Source organism: Botryllus schlosseri, chromosome 5 (assembly GCF_051294905.1).
Source record: "Botryllus schlosseri isolate E-star chromosome 5, Bs_hap1, whole genome shotgun sequence".
NCBI lineage: Eukaryota > Metazoa > Chordata > Ascidiacea > Stolidobranchia > Styelidae > Botryllus > Botryllus schlosseri.
Genome location: NC_137240.1, coordinates 11,855,780 through 11,868,675, shown reverse-complemented (window position 1 = coordinate 11,868,675; position 12,896 = coordinate 11,855,780). Strand labels below are relative to the sequence as shown.

The window sequence follows — 12,896 nt, the reverse complement described above, 5'->3', positions numbered from 1 at the left end:
AAGGGCCGACACTAGTCGCAGTAATTCGAAATCAGCACTCACGTTAACAGCTGCAGTCTGACGGCGAATTCCGTGGCCTTATTTATCTTGTTCGTCTTCGTCATTTTCAGCAGGAACTTGACGCGGCCCTCCTCTTTGAACGGATTTCCCAGATGGCACACGACCAGGGACGCGTTTTTCGTATCCGGGTCGCAGTGAATGGCCTGAGCACAAAGACAAATCAATTACGATATTCCCGAACAACAAACACGCAGACTTACGTTGCCAGTGATGATATCGATCCTGCGGTACGCCACCTCGTCTGGGAGCAGTATTTCCATCGTGGCTTGATGTGCGTCTTCGCCTTTATAATTTGTGATTTCGATGACCATACCGATCTGCTCTTCCGTGCCCAGAACCAGCAGAGGCTCGCCGTCGCGTTCTCTTTGATGAAAACAAAAGTTTTAGTTGCAATGCTCATGGTAAAAGCAATGTCAATGGCTACAATTCACAAATGAATGATTCGTAACGGTTTAGGTTTAATCGATTTCAATTCTAACACATCGACCGGAAGCTTTGACCAGTCTAACAACCGCTGTTATTCTATCTAATTTTATTTGCCCCAACTCAGAGGGGCTCAACGAGGTTTTACACAACACCATAAAACATTTTTGCTTTGAAACCTTTCTTATTTCAATTTCAAAGAGAATCTCGGAGGTACAAAACTTCAATAATATATCATTGAATAATATATTCATATCAAAATATCAAATTATCATTATCAAAATGAAAACATACAACCAAATCTTGTATTTATATTGCAATAAACCCGAATATTTTCAGCTGAAACTTATCAGGGGTAAACGTCGGCAACTAGTAGAGAATTGGAGAAGGACATACAATGTTCTATCCAATTCTCCACTAGTTGGTGACGATTACCCCTGACGAGTGTCAGCCGAAAATAGTCGGGTTAATTTCAATAAGAATACATTATTCAATTGTACAATTTTCCATTACAATAATGTCACATGACTCGTACTCAAGCGATAGCATTGCAACCGACTGGGAGGAGAAGTATTCATCAATGAATTTGTAAGATATCATGTCATAACAAATGAAAGAAGACCGCTTGACACTGCCTTGAATCATCACTCGGGTGCATTCCATAAATAACTTGCGAAGGATCACAGCAAGAAAATGTTTGACACGACACCATAAAACTTCCAGATTCAGATTTAGATCTAAAATCCGTAACAGGATTTGGAATCGCAAAAACTACGTGACAACGTTCGCGTCCATCTAGAAACCTCGATATCTTACTTCAAGTCAGTCCAGTTTCCGTTCTTCAGCACCTGATAGTAAGCCTTTTTCAGCAGGTTGCTGTTGCAGATCTCGTCGCTGCCGCATTGTTTCGCAAACTCGAGCTGCGCGGACGCCGTGCTCGCGACGGCCGCGTTCATCACCGGTATCGGGGTTTTGTAGGTCGTGTCGCGACGCTTCCGCTTCTTGAGCGCGTCCGGCGTTTTGAATGATAACTTCAAATCAATCGGCGACAGCTTGTCTTGCACGTCGTTCTGAACGAATTTCAGAGTTGAGCGTAGGGCTGGGCGAAATCGGGCCTCTCAGTGATTCGATTCAGAGTCACGTATTAGAATTCTAGCATTCCTCATTATTATTACATTATTATGACATCACAATAGCTTGGATGATGCGGCAAGTTCTAATATGTACCTCAGGGCCAGCCAACCCGCGGCCCGCGAGGTAATTTCCGAAATTTCTAATATTATCAAAAATGGATTGCACAGATTGTGAACTTGTAAGGCCAACCAAAAATTGGATTAGTCTGGCCGCAACACTTGAGATGTGATGACTAAAATATCAGTTCCACCGCATTGGTAGATCCATGAGCCAGTCACATATTGGTAGATCTTCATACAATACAATGAAGCAGAATAATTTGCTATGGATTTATCAAAAGTAAAAACTTTCTACACGCTTCGTGCAACATGTTGTCACTCCATTTCTTGCTTTTAATATTGTTGCCCTTCTGTGAAAATGAAAGAACGCCTAATGTATCAGATTGAGTTTAACTATATTCGCGATTACGAGACAAAGTGTCGTTCAACATATGCGACTTTGCGCTCGCAGAAAGACCGCCGACTGTGAAACCTAGGCACAAAATGATTGACGATTGTTGGTCGAAACTTTCGATATCGATATGTCCAGGTGCCGAATAGCCCAGTCCTCGCAAACTGAGCCCAGCGATATACAGCAGGCTTGCAATATAGTCAGGTGACAATATTATTCACCTTTAAACTTCAAAATTTCCCGCTTCGTGCGGCTAGTAGCCCGCGCAATAGTTCGTCAATCGAATGTGGCCCTTGGGCTGAAAAGGTTGGCCACCCCTGATGTACCTTTTACACAACCGCATATGAAAGATTATTAGGTATTATTTCTACCATAGCTATTTCATTACACTTTGCGACAATGCTTTGGGTTGATCATGACTTAACAAATATGTCATCTCCACTAACGTGCATACAGCCTTCCACAGTGGAAAACGGCATCAAATCTATAGTTAACGCTGATAAATAAACTCTTTGTGAATTTAAGTATGTAAGCAATTTAATTATGTGTAGACAGCCGCATAATCTTGGCTCTAATGCTCTCGGAGACTAGTAATCATAGCAACCAATGAAAAAAAATGTCGGGTTCTACGATAAAACAAGTTCAAGAACCCATGTGTTAGGGTAAGGATTAATTTTGCATGATCGAGTGCTGCATGCTCAGTTGGCGTTTTTCGTTGTGTCACACGCTCGAATGTCTCTAGACTGCACACAAGTTCGCACCTTCATGTAAGTCTTCCAGGTCCGACACTTAATCCTTCCGGTCGACTGAGGATACAGAGTCATTGTGAAGCTCTTGTTCGCCACCGTCTCTTTGCTGGGCGAGCCCACGAACGACAGTCTCGACAACAGGCCCTGTTCGACGCGTCCCGTGTCCAACACGACATAACCGACCACCGCCACGCGTTCGTTGAAACTCAGCGGCAAGGCCGTGTAGTTCAGGCACGCCGTGATGTTGAGCCTGCAAGTAAAAAAAAACGAGCGACAATAAGGTATGGCCACAATGATTCCAGTACTTAACTTCGAATCGAGTATAAATTGTAATGATTCTAGATTTCTAGGTGAGTTATAGGTGAGATGAACATGAAATAATGTCCACTAAGGGGTGATTTATCAACGAAAATTATGGTTTCGATGCCACTTCCCTCCCCCCCGAAGAAATCTTGAAACATTAACCCGATCGAAACGGCACACTCATTAATGATAACTGAGCGTATTTTCACGAACACGCTTTACTTAATCCAAAATTTCCTGGGTTGTTCTGGTCGTAGACAATTACAACTATTACAGATGGATAGCTATTATCAATACGCATACGTCGAGCCATAAATAACATCTTATACTATCGAATAGCCTGTTCAAAATGCAGATTGAATACATAAAAACGTTTTGCGCAAAATACAATTCGCCACGGCGTTCGCGTGAATGTGCGCGCGTGAGATAAACCAGCGCCCGTGACCTAAATCAGCGCATCGCCGAGACATCAAATTCATTTGCAGATCTTTTCTCCTAACATGCGTTGGTTATGCCCATTGCCCATCTATTGGAATACTTATAATCAATAATTAGTCGCACAGAAGATTATTTGAACTGGAAGTAAAAATATTTTACGAAATAACATGCGCGGGTTTTAGCAATGTATTTTCTGTTGCTGTTGAAGATTACGCATATTGAATATTTTTGCTTTTCATACTAATACACCAATACTGCCATGATGTTGTTCAGCGAGCTACAAGATCTCCGCTATTGATATGACAGGAAATTTATGTCCGTAAATGGCTGCACTTCTGGTGAAAATGTTTCACGTCTTTCCCGTAGTAGCCTAGCGAATAAAACGAAATGTACCGGCACATCAAAGCTCCGGTCGCGATTCTGGTATTGAAAGGTATTTTCGTGTCTGCTCGAGATTTCCGTCCACAACGCGCAGGTCATTCATGAAAATTTGAGGACCAGCAAAGCCAATGGCATACATATATTGCGCCACGCAATAAATTACTTTTCAAAAATATGGTTGAATGTCGATTTTCAATTTAGCGGATCGAGGTATGTAGAGTCTGCGGTCACGAACGCACTTCGAAACTGATTGCTGCGATGTGCGTGTTGTACAACAGCAATGTTAGTTTCAACACATGGCACGAACTCGTACAAAGGATGGACAAGCGATTACATATACCGGCGTTGTGAAATGAATAATTTCAACGTCCGCGATACTATGTTATCACCCAAACAATAACACGCGGTAATATATTTGCTGTTGTGATTAGCGAAGATTCGCTGTTGCAGATTACGCATATCGATTGCTGCTTTTCATACTAATACAGAATTACCAACATGATGGTATTCAGTTCAGCAAGCTAGAAGATCTCCAAAGCGCAATCGATATGACAGAAAATTTATGTCCGTAAATGGCTTCACTTCTGGTGAAAATGTTTCAGATCTGGCCCATGGTAGAGAACAAAACCTAAATATGGTTGAATGTTCAATGTCCATTGTCAAATTAGCGAATAAATAGGTATGTAGAGTCGGCTGTCGAGTTGTGCACTTCGAAACTGATTGATGCGATGCGCATGTCGTGATAGCTGGGTTATCAGGATGCCTATTGGTTCAATAGACAGCCCTTGTCTCAAAGCGATTGTCTACATCACCATTGTGGATGAAAGGCTTGCATAATATGACCCGGGGCCTACGATAAGTTATCGTAGGCCCCGTATGACCTAATCTTTCTTCAAATGCCCAGTAAAATAGCAGTGAAACACTGCATTTTATATTGCAGATTTGACTACCTGTCAATCCAACCAATATATATTCAGTTCTACTTGTTGTACAAGAGCAAGGTGTGTTTCGATAAAGCACTATCTAGTACTTAGTAACTCGTACGAAGCGATTACATACATCGGCGTCCGGCACTGTGAATTGAATCATTGAATGAGCGTCGTCAATACTACAATAACACGCGGCGCGTGTATGTGCACTGAATGCGAGACGCCTGGCATCAATCGCGCTATAGCCAACTGAAGCCATCGGTATATCAGAGGTCGTTACAGTCGATTGTATTATCGTAAGAACCTCACTCAGGTCATTTTGGAATCCTGATATTGCTGTGAAATCAGTCAGGCGATGATTCTATCCCGAGCACGTCTATGTATGACGTAATCGCAAATTCAAGAAGCAAATTCTCTTTTATTTTCAAAAAGTTGAGAACACTTCTTGGTATAGGGGCATCACCTGTTTCTCTCTCGCTTTGAGAGTAGCTCAGTTGGTTAGGCGGCTGTTTCACGATTACAGCGATATATTGGGTGTCGGTTCAAGTCTCGTGGTTCGGATTTTATGAACATTTTTCTAAATGCATTGAAATTTGGACTCGAGGCCGGCCGTTTCAGTTGGGTTAATCGTATCGCAGCTTACAGAACTAGTGGTGCAGAGCTACATTTCTGCGAACTGGAGATCAACCCATATCATTGCCACAGAGTGCAATGAAATATTCATGACCAAAAGAATACCAAATTACATTTAATGTAATGTAGAACTGGCACCATTTTCTTTGGGTCGCGTAGAAGGTACATATTTTCAAGTCATTTCCACATCATTCATACTCTTATGACGTCATAACGGGTGATACTGCAGTACTGGACTCGAATTGAACCGTAACACTCGATAGAAAATCGAATCACTCAAGGCTACACAGAAGTGTTCTTTAATTATTTATTTGTCAAATTGTTAAGTCAGACGCGACTTGAAAATTGACACACGTAAAAGTCTTACAAACGTCGAACCCGGAATGTAGCAGTGTGAGATCTACGTAGACTGATTTTAAACAAGAGGCATTTGAGAAAATCAGAAGTTATCATAATTGATAATATCACATGTTAGATTGATTTGGTTGTAAACTTACATTGCCTTTACGAGGACTACTGAATATTTATTTGTAAACAAGGAACAGTACATTCTCAGTTATTGCCGTTACTCCTTATTACACCACAAGTAGTAGGGATGGTGTGAACGTGAGGTTCACGTTCGCGTTCTGTGTGTGAACCTCGGAAATTTAGAGGTTCAGGTTCACAACAGAACCTTGGTAGGTTCTACACTGTGAACCTTTTTCATATATTACACTTTTCACTTCATTAGAGCATCTTTGGTTCATATTTATTGCATTTCAACTGCGGGCCACTCTATGCATGGCGCTGGCAGCATTAAAAATCAACACTAAACGAGCATGCACCTTGACAATCTCAAATGTTTTACTTGCATAGTTACAAAAGTTTGCCCGAAATATCCAGGTTTCCGTTTATGAATATTTAGTGACTCTCTGTTGTGAGTTTGACCCGCAATCAAAAACATCACGAGCAAAATACGTAGTCAGCGAATGATGCTTATTCAACCAATCAATGAAATTGATATCGTTTTCTGATGAAAAAAATCTAGCAGGCGTACGGGGTCTATCTTGACTTCATATCTTTACTGCATCATTAAAACCAAATCCGTGCGATTGAGGTGTTGGCCACTGCTGTATAGTATAAGTATAACTTGTTAATGGGGTAATATTTGTAGCAAGTATAGAAACCTGTTTTACACTCAGCTCAATATCAATTTAGCGATACTCAGACGCCGAATACATTGTCCGGTCTAGTCTCGACCGTTAAGGCGTAAGTTTATGTCCCCTGGTAAGTCCTCGTCGAAATTGTTGGCAAAGCGACGGAAGATATTGATTTTATGGGAGTATTATATCCTTTAATTGCCTCAGTTGATACACTAAGGGCGAGGATAATAAAGTTGGATTAGCAATAAAGTTGATTAGCGCATTCGTCAGGATTCATCAACCCAGGATTAAGGAAACCGATTGATCGCGGCGTATAAAGTTAGTGTTAATCTCATGATTTAACAAACTGGAACAACTATAGATTTCTAGTTATCTATAGAAACTGCGTACCATTCCTACGTCTAATTATTCCCGATAATGACCGTGCAGATTGTCTCATAGGTTATGGCTTCACTAAACAATCAACGAATTATGTATTCCTACCCGCCATTGCAAAGCGATATCCGTTTCTTAGCTGTACCGTACGAATTGGACACGACTTTCATTTAGCGATGATGATAATTCTACCTATTACAGTGGCAGTATCGTCATTAGCAGGCTGTCGCTTCATTATGGAGATTGTGGGATCTCTGAGTTACATTCACCAACTAGCAGCCTATATATAACGCATTTTCGCATTATGATGCAACAGATAACGCCACTTGATTGAGAACTCGGGACACCGCGACTGACCATCGCGCGTAACCTTCTCCATTCATGCGTCGCGATTAGCAGTATTCAATCACACGATTAGCATTCTTTCGGATCAGCTAACTTTATTATCTCCACCCTCAGCGACTTTTAAAACACAAATATGTACTTCGGCATTGTGGCATTATGTGGCCCGAGTCGTCGCTAGGTATCGTGTACATTAATATAGGCTATCACTTCATTGAAAGATAGGGTTGGAATTAGCAATATGACGTCACGTGACGTCATGAGGTTCACGTTCGTGTTCACACAGAACCTTTCAAAAAGGTTCGCGTTCACACGAACCTGAACCTTTCAGAGGTTCACACCATCCCTAACAAGTAGCAAGTACTGTACGGTAGTTATGGTCGCCAGAGATGAGCATGGATTAGGATTAGGATTTGAAAAAACAGGATTGTGAAATTTTGTCGGATTTGGATTGGATTAGGATTAGAGTTTTTTTTCTGAACGGTGTGCAACTTTGCATTTATTCATAGGTTAAACACCGTAATAAATGATCAAACTGAAACACAAAAGAACAGTTGCATCGACTAGCCTAATCCCTATTGCTCCAACAACTCACAACAACAAGAAGACGAGATCGCTCATGCGTTTAGGGAAACTATTAGAGAGAGAGAGATAGCAGTAAGAGATAATCACACAAACGGATTAGGATTTGGATTGGATTTACCTATTTTCTGGGAGATCGATATTTCGTGTGGTGAATGGCGACAAAATTTATTCAGATCAGTTATTAATGTACTTATGGTTACTAAGTTATCTTGAATCAAGGGAATCGTTGGTTGTGAAAGAAAATTCTCCAAATCCTCCCTTGCATAAATTAGCATTTTTTTTCTGAATTTCCAGTTAGAATCGGATTAGGATTGGACATGGACTTGAATTAGAAAAAGTTAGGGATTAGGATTTGGATATGGATTTGAAGGTTAGGATTTGGATTGGATTAGGACATGGAAATTCCAAATTTGCACATCTCTGATGGTCGCCAATTGTCATTGCGTAATGAGTTAAGATGCTAATAGGTTATAGACTAGGACAGAGGTCTCAAACTCAAATGTGTTCGCGGGCCAATTTCCTAATTTTGATGACGTCGCGGGCCGCAGCATCAATAATATGGGTATTCAATGTATAATATCCCGGTAATCTCCGATTAACATTGAAACAGATCAATAACAACTTAAATATCATCATTATTGTGCCACAGTAACAGCATTGTTTCTTAACCTTTTAGCGATAGTACAGCTTATGCTTTCGATAAGATCTCCCGTGCCGCCTGCCCATTTTCAACACAATTTCTGATGATTTGTTTGTTTTTGATAATGATCGTGTTTCGACGACATTGGTCATCTTACATCAGGCCGAAAATTCCGTATTTACCCACTTGTAGCACGAGGCTTTTTATAGGACACCGCTGATGGTACCTATATAGAAATCGGAAAGCCTATTCACGAAAAATCGCGCGTAGCACGACGAATATTTCCCAATTCCATAAATTCGCCCCGGAAATATTCCACAGCATATAGGCCTATTCCCACAATGCATCTCGTACCCTCTGATGTGGTGCTTCGTACCACGAAGGGGATACAACGGACCCCTGGTTAAGAACCCCTGGAGTAGAAATGACCAATCCATTGGTGTTACAGCTGTGGAGCGTACCACTACTTTACTCGCCACCGATAATAACATGGATAAAGAGAGCAAACAACACCCAGAACGTAACCAAATACACGCCACGGCGGCTACAGAATGCCAATGGCTTCCATGTAGACCAGATAACTATATACCCTAGGCAACGCTAGCTACTGGTCTTTGATATATTGCTATTCCCCGTGACAGTTTCATAGATTGTTGCGTCCGTATGATTCAACTCGAGTCATTTTCAGTTTACCCAGATAATCCAAAATCGAGTAATTTGAAGAAAGGTCGCACAAAACAAAATCAAAATTTTCAGTCACGAATCATCAACGGTTCATGTTTTATCATCATGAAATGGAAATGGAACATAATACCGATCTTCGACCGCGTGGAAGATTTTAGGGGTGATGTGATGGCGAAGTTTGTTTAAATTTCAGGCTTTTGTAGTAGTTTTAGAGTGAATTTCAAGTTCTTAAATCTAAAAAGATATATGACACTTGAATCTATTGTCGAATATTTGAAATTCCCAAATGTCTTCGCGGGCCGCACAAAATGTTCTCGGGGGCCGCATGCGGCCCGCGGGCCGCGTGTTTGAGACCTCTGGACTAGGACCTACAGTACAGTGTATCAATTCTTTAGAAATTTGAAAACACCAAACATGCTCGGACCAAATTTGCGTTAGGATCATAACAATTCCAACACCGTACCACTGCATAATTGATTGTAATCTGGACACTAACTTATTTCGACCAACAACTGAGCGCAATATATAATAAACCATTGATATCTCGAGAATAATCGGTCAATAAAGCTATTTCATCCAACAATACAGAATGTAGGGTGTGTTACACAAGCTGCAAGTCTTTTCTTACACAAATCTAGCACACCATCTCACATGCCTGGGCAAGGGCACGCTATTCTTGCTGCTGTGGCGCGGTAATTCACGTCCTTTCGTACACCAGATCCCCATGTAGCCGTGAACCATGAATACCAGAAAACATCTACTCACACTTGTTCCGACGGACTTTCCGTCAGCTCGATCTTCTTGGTAGGGCCGGCGATGGTGCCGTAGATATTCACGACTGGTCGCGAGAAGAATATCACGGCCGAGTCCGACAGGCTTCCGACGGCCAAATCCGGATAACCGTTCATGTCCAAGTCCAGTCCGCCGCTGATCGAATAGCCAAGCCCGCGGAAATTACTTCCGAGAGGGCGCAACATGCTGGCTTCTATCACCTACAATTTTAGAAGGCGACAACGTATTGCAACTGGAGCTGTGGGAATAACTATTTGAGCGCTGGATTCCGAATCGATTATTGAAAGTTGACACTTTCGAGTAGACCTACCAAATTTATTTACCGCATTCTGAGCACCAACATGACAATCATCATTTCAACACTTTTTTCCTGTCGCTAAAGTCTTGAAATCTCGTTTAGTCCTATTATTATACCGTATTCTTTATTCACAGCAAAACTGGTAAATACACACATAATCCGATGATCAACCCGCTACCAAACGAAAATGGCGAGATTGGAGTAAATTTTTTTAAATTTCAGTAATACAGTCAAATTGTTATTCCTATGCAATACATGAACACTGAACAGGTCAGATTACAGAATTGCGGTAGATGAGGTATTGGCAAGGGTTGCAGAGCAGAGACAGAGATGATTGAAAATGAAGAATCGAAATTACAGAAACTATACTGTGATTAACGCGCACAAGTGAATTTTAGTCCAGTGGTAAGTAGTTTCAAAAAATGAAGTCCGCAACCCAGCGAGACAGCAAACACACTCTTACCTGAGTAGGTTTTGAATGTAACCCAACACTCTCAGCACTGTTATCGCCATGATAAATATAGACCGCACCAGTCCTTCCATTATCGCCCGGCGCACCAATAACGATATCGTTAACGCCGTCCATGTTCAAGTCTCCGGCGCTCGCTATAGCCATACCAAAGTAGGAATCTATTTTGCCATACAGCCTGAAACAGAAGGGGCGTTTGAATAGATCGGCTGAAAATTATAATTTTATAACACGCTCAAGGGTAAGCTTGTCCACGAGGGTTTTTCAAAAAATAACTTATTTCCCAAATCTTGCTTGCTAGGTGATTAAATCGTCAGGTTGCCTAAAAAGATGATGCACACTGAATTTGAATCCATTCCAACCAGCATCTTATAGTTTGAAAATTTTGATATATTATAAATTATTTAAACATTCAAATTTTACTGGCTGCCTCATGAGATTGATACGTTGCCTACAAAAACGATGCAAAACAAATTTGACTCAATTCCATCTGGTAGAAGCAAAGTTATTGTAGTTGAAAGTTTTGGATTTGCATAAATAGCATTGACGGTGGAGAATCCCAGGATTATCAACAAAAAAACCAAGTAACGTCGCTGCTACCGGTTGGAATTGAGTCAAAATTGAAACAAAAACCCAAGCGGATATACCGAAACTATTTCAACGGGACAAAGTGAATGGTTTCAGAATTCCTTTACGAAATTAGGGAATACATTTTTGAAGTCAGCGTGAAAACTTACGTCTGAGACGCCATTGGCCCGAGTTGCGGCAAGCCTTTATTCACGTAGACATAAACGGCGCCTCCCAGCTGCTCTTTTCTGTCGTAGTATTGCGGCGCGCTAACAACGAGGTCCATTTTGCTGAAACAATAAACGGTACAGAATGTCAACAGGGTGCATACTGCATATACAGGTGGTGCATAACATGGGCGGTTATATGACAAAAAAGTTAATTGAGCCGAATTCATGACTGAATACCCGGTCCGTAAGGAATGGTACCCATTCCGGTCGCAAATCTACTTTTCAAACTGTTGCGACTTCCACGAGCCAACTGGAAAATTCTTAGTCGCTAGTAGTCGTAGGTACGGGCATAATGGTTCGAGTATCAATTTTGATGATTCGAGTCCAATAGTTGATAGCCACTGTTTAGAGTACTGAAATTATACTCTCTTTATAATTTTATGAACGAAAATTGCCGTTACAGTATCATCGTAGTTGAATTAGAGCAGCTTATGTTCATTTTAACGAATTGGAAAAATCAAGTTTTGTGGGATTTTCGCAATGCGACGAACATAACCATGGGCAAGATATAGCCAAAGTAAATGAAAGTCTCACAAAAACTTAATTTTCACAAGGTGTTAAAAGTGGCCATAATTAATATTATGTAGATATTTTTCACACTTTCAACTTTAATTTGGGATCGCGTCGTTTTGGGATCGCATCATTTTGGGAGCGCATGAAAATAAGTTTTCTAAAGCAGGTTTTCTTCACTCGTTGATGTGAGCATTTTATAATATTTCTAAAATGCCACATATGAAAAAGTTTGGGACCACTGTCTCAGACTATCTGATCAAACATACATAGAAGGCAATGCAAGAAACTGTACCCGTCGCCGTTCACATCCACGACCAGGACGTCGTGACCGAATCTCGAGGCCACTTTATCTCCTTCGAGAACTTCGAGGACGTTCATGTAATCGTTTTCGTCGCCCGGAGTACTGCCGACATACTTCGCCTCGAAGATGTACACATTGCCGGTGGCGTTTGCGCCGGGCGCGCCAGTCACGAAATTCAGCGTGTTACTCTTGTAGATCGGCCCAGACGAAGCAGATGTGCCTACCAGAAAATTGTACATTCTCAACACTTGTAAACGACATAAAAAGCTTAACACAACAATAAATTAGGCATCGTTTTCTTTCATCAATAAGGAAAGCTCTATGAGAGCGAAAAAAATTGTAAGGTATTGAGTAAATATGATGACCTAAAATACTCATTTGCAAGGTCAGCCTATGCATATTTTGGCGTTTTTGCTCACCTCTTAGTCCGCTAGAGTTTGGCTCATTCGCACCACAGT

General features: G+C 41.2%; 1 protein-coding gene across 2 annotated transcripts in view; it reads right to left on the bottom strand.

Moving 5' to 3' along the window:
* LOC145439726 (integrin alpha-6-like) overlaps positions 1 to 12,896 on the bottom strand; it is a 28,182-nt gene that overhangs the window by 5,234 nt on the left and 10,052 nt on the right. For both annotated transcript variants that reach the window (XM_080317309.1, XM_080317310.1), the window contains 8 exons: positions 12,430 to 12,658; positions 11,565 to 11,684; positions 10,822 to 11,005; positions 10,034 to 10,260; positions 2,829 to 3,066; positions 1,300 to 1,553; positions 261 to 423; positions 43 to 203 (listed from right to left, as the gene is read on the bottom strand). In XM_080317309.1, coding sequence (XP_080173435.1) covers positions 43 to 203; positions 261 to 423; positions 1,300 to 1,553; positions 2,829 to 3,066; positions 10,034 to 10,260; positions 10,822 to 11,005; positions 11,565 to 11,684; positions 12,430 to 12,658 — 1,576 coding nt within the window. The remainder of the gene's footprint in view (positions 1 to 42; positions 204 to 260; positions 424 to 1,299; positions 1,554 to 2,828; positions 3,067 to 10,033; positions 10,261 to 10,821; positions 11,006 to 11,564; positions 11,685 to 12,429; positions 12,659 to 12,896) is intronic.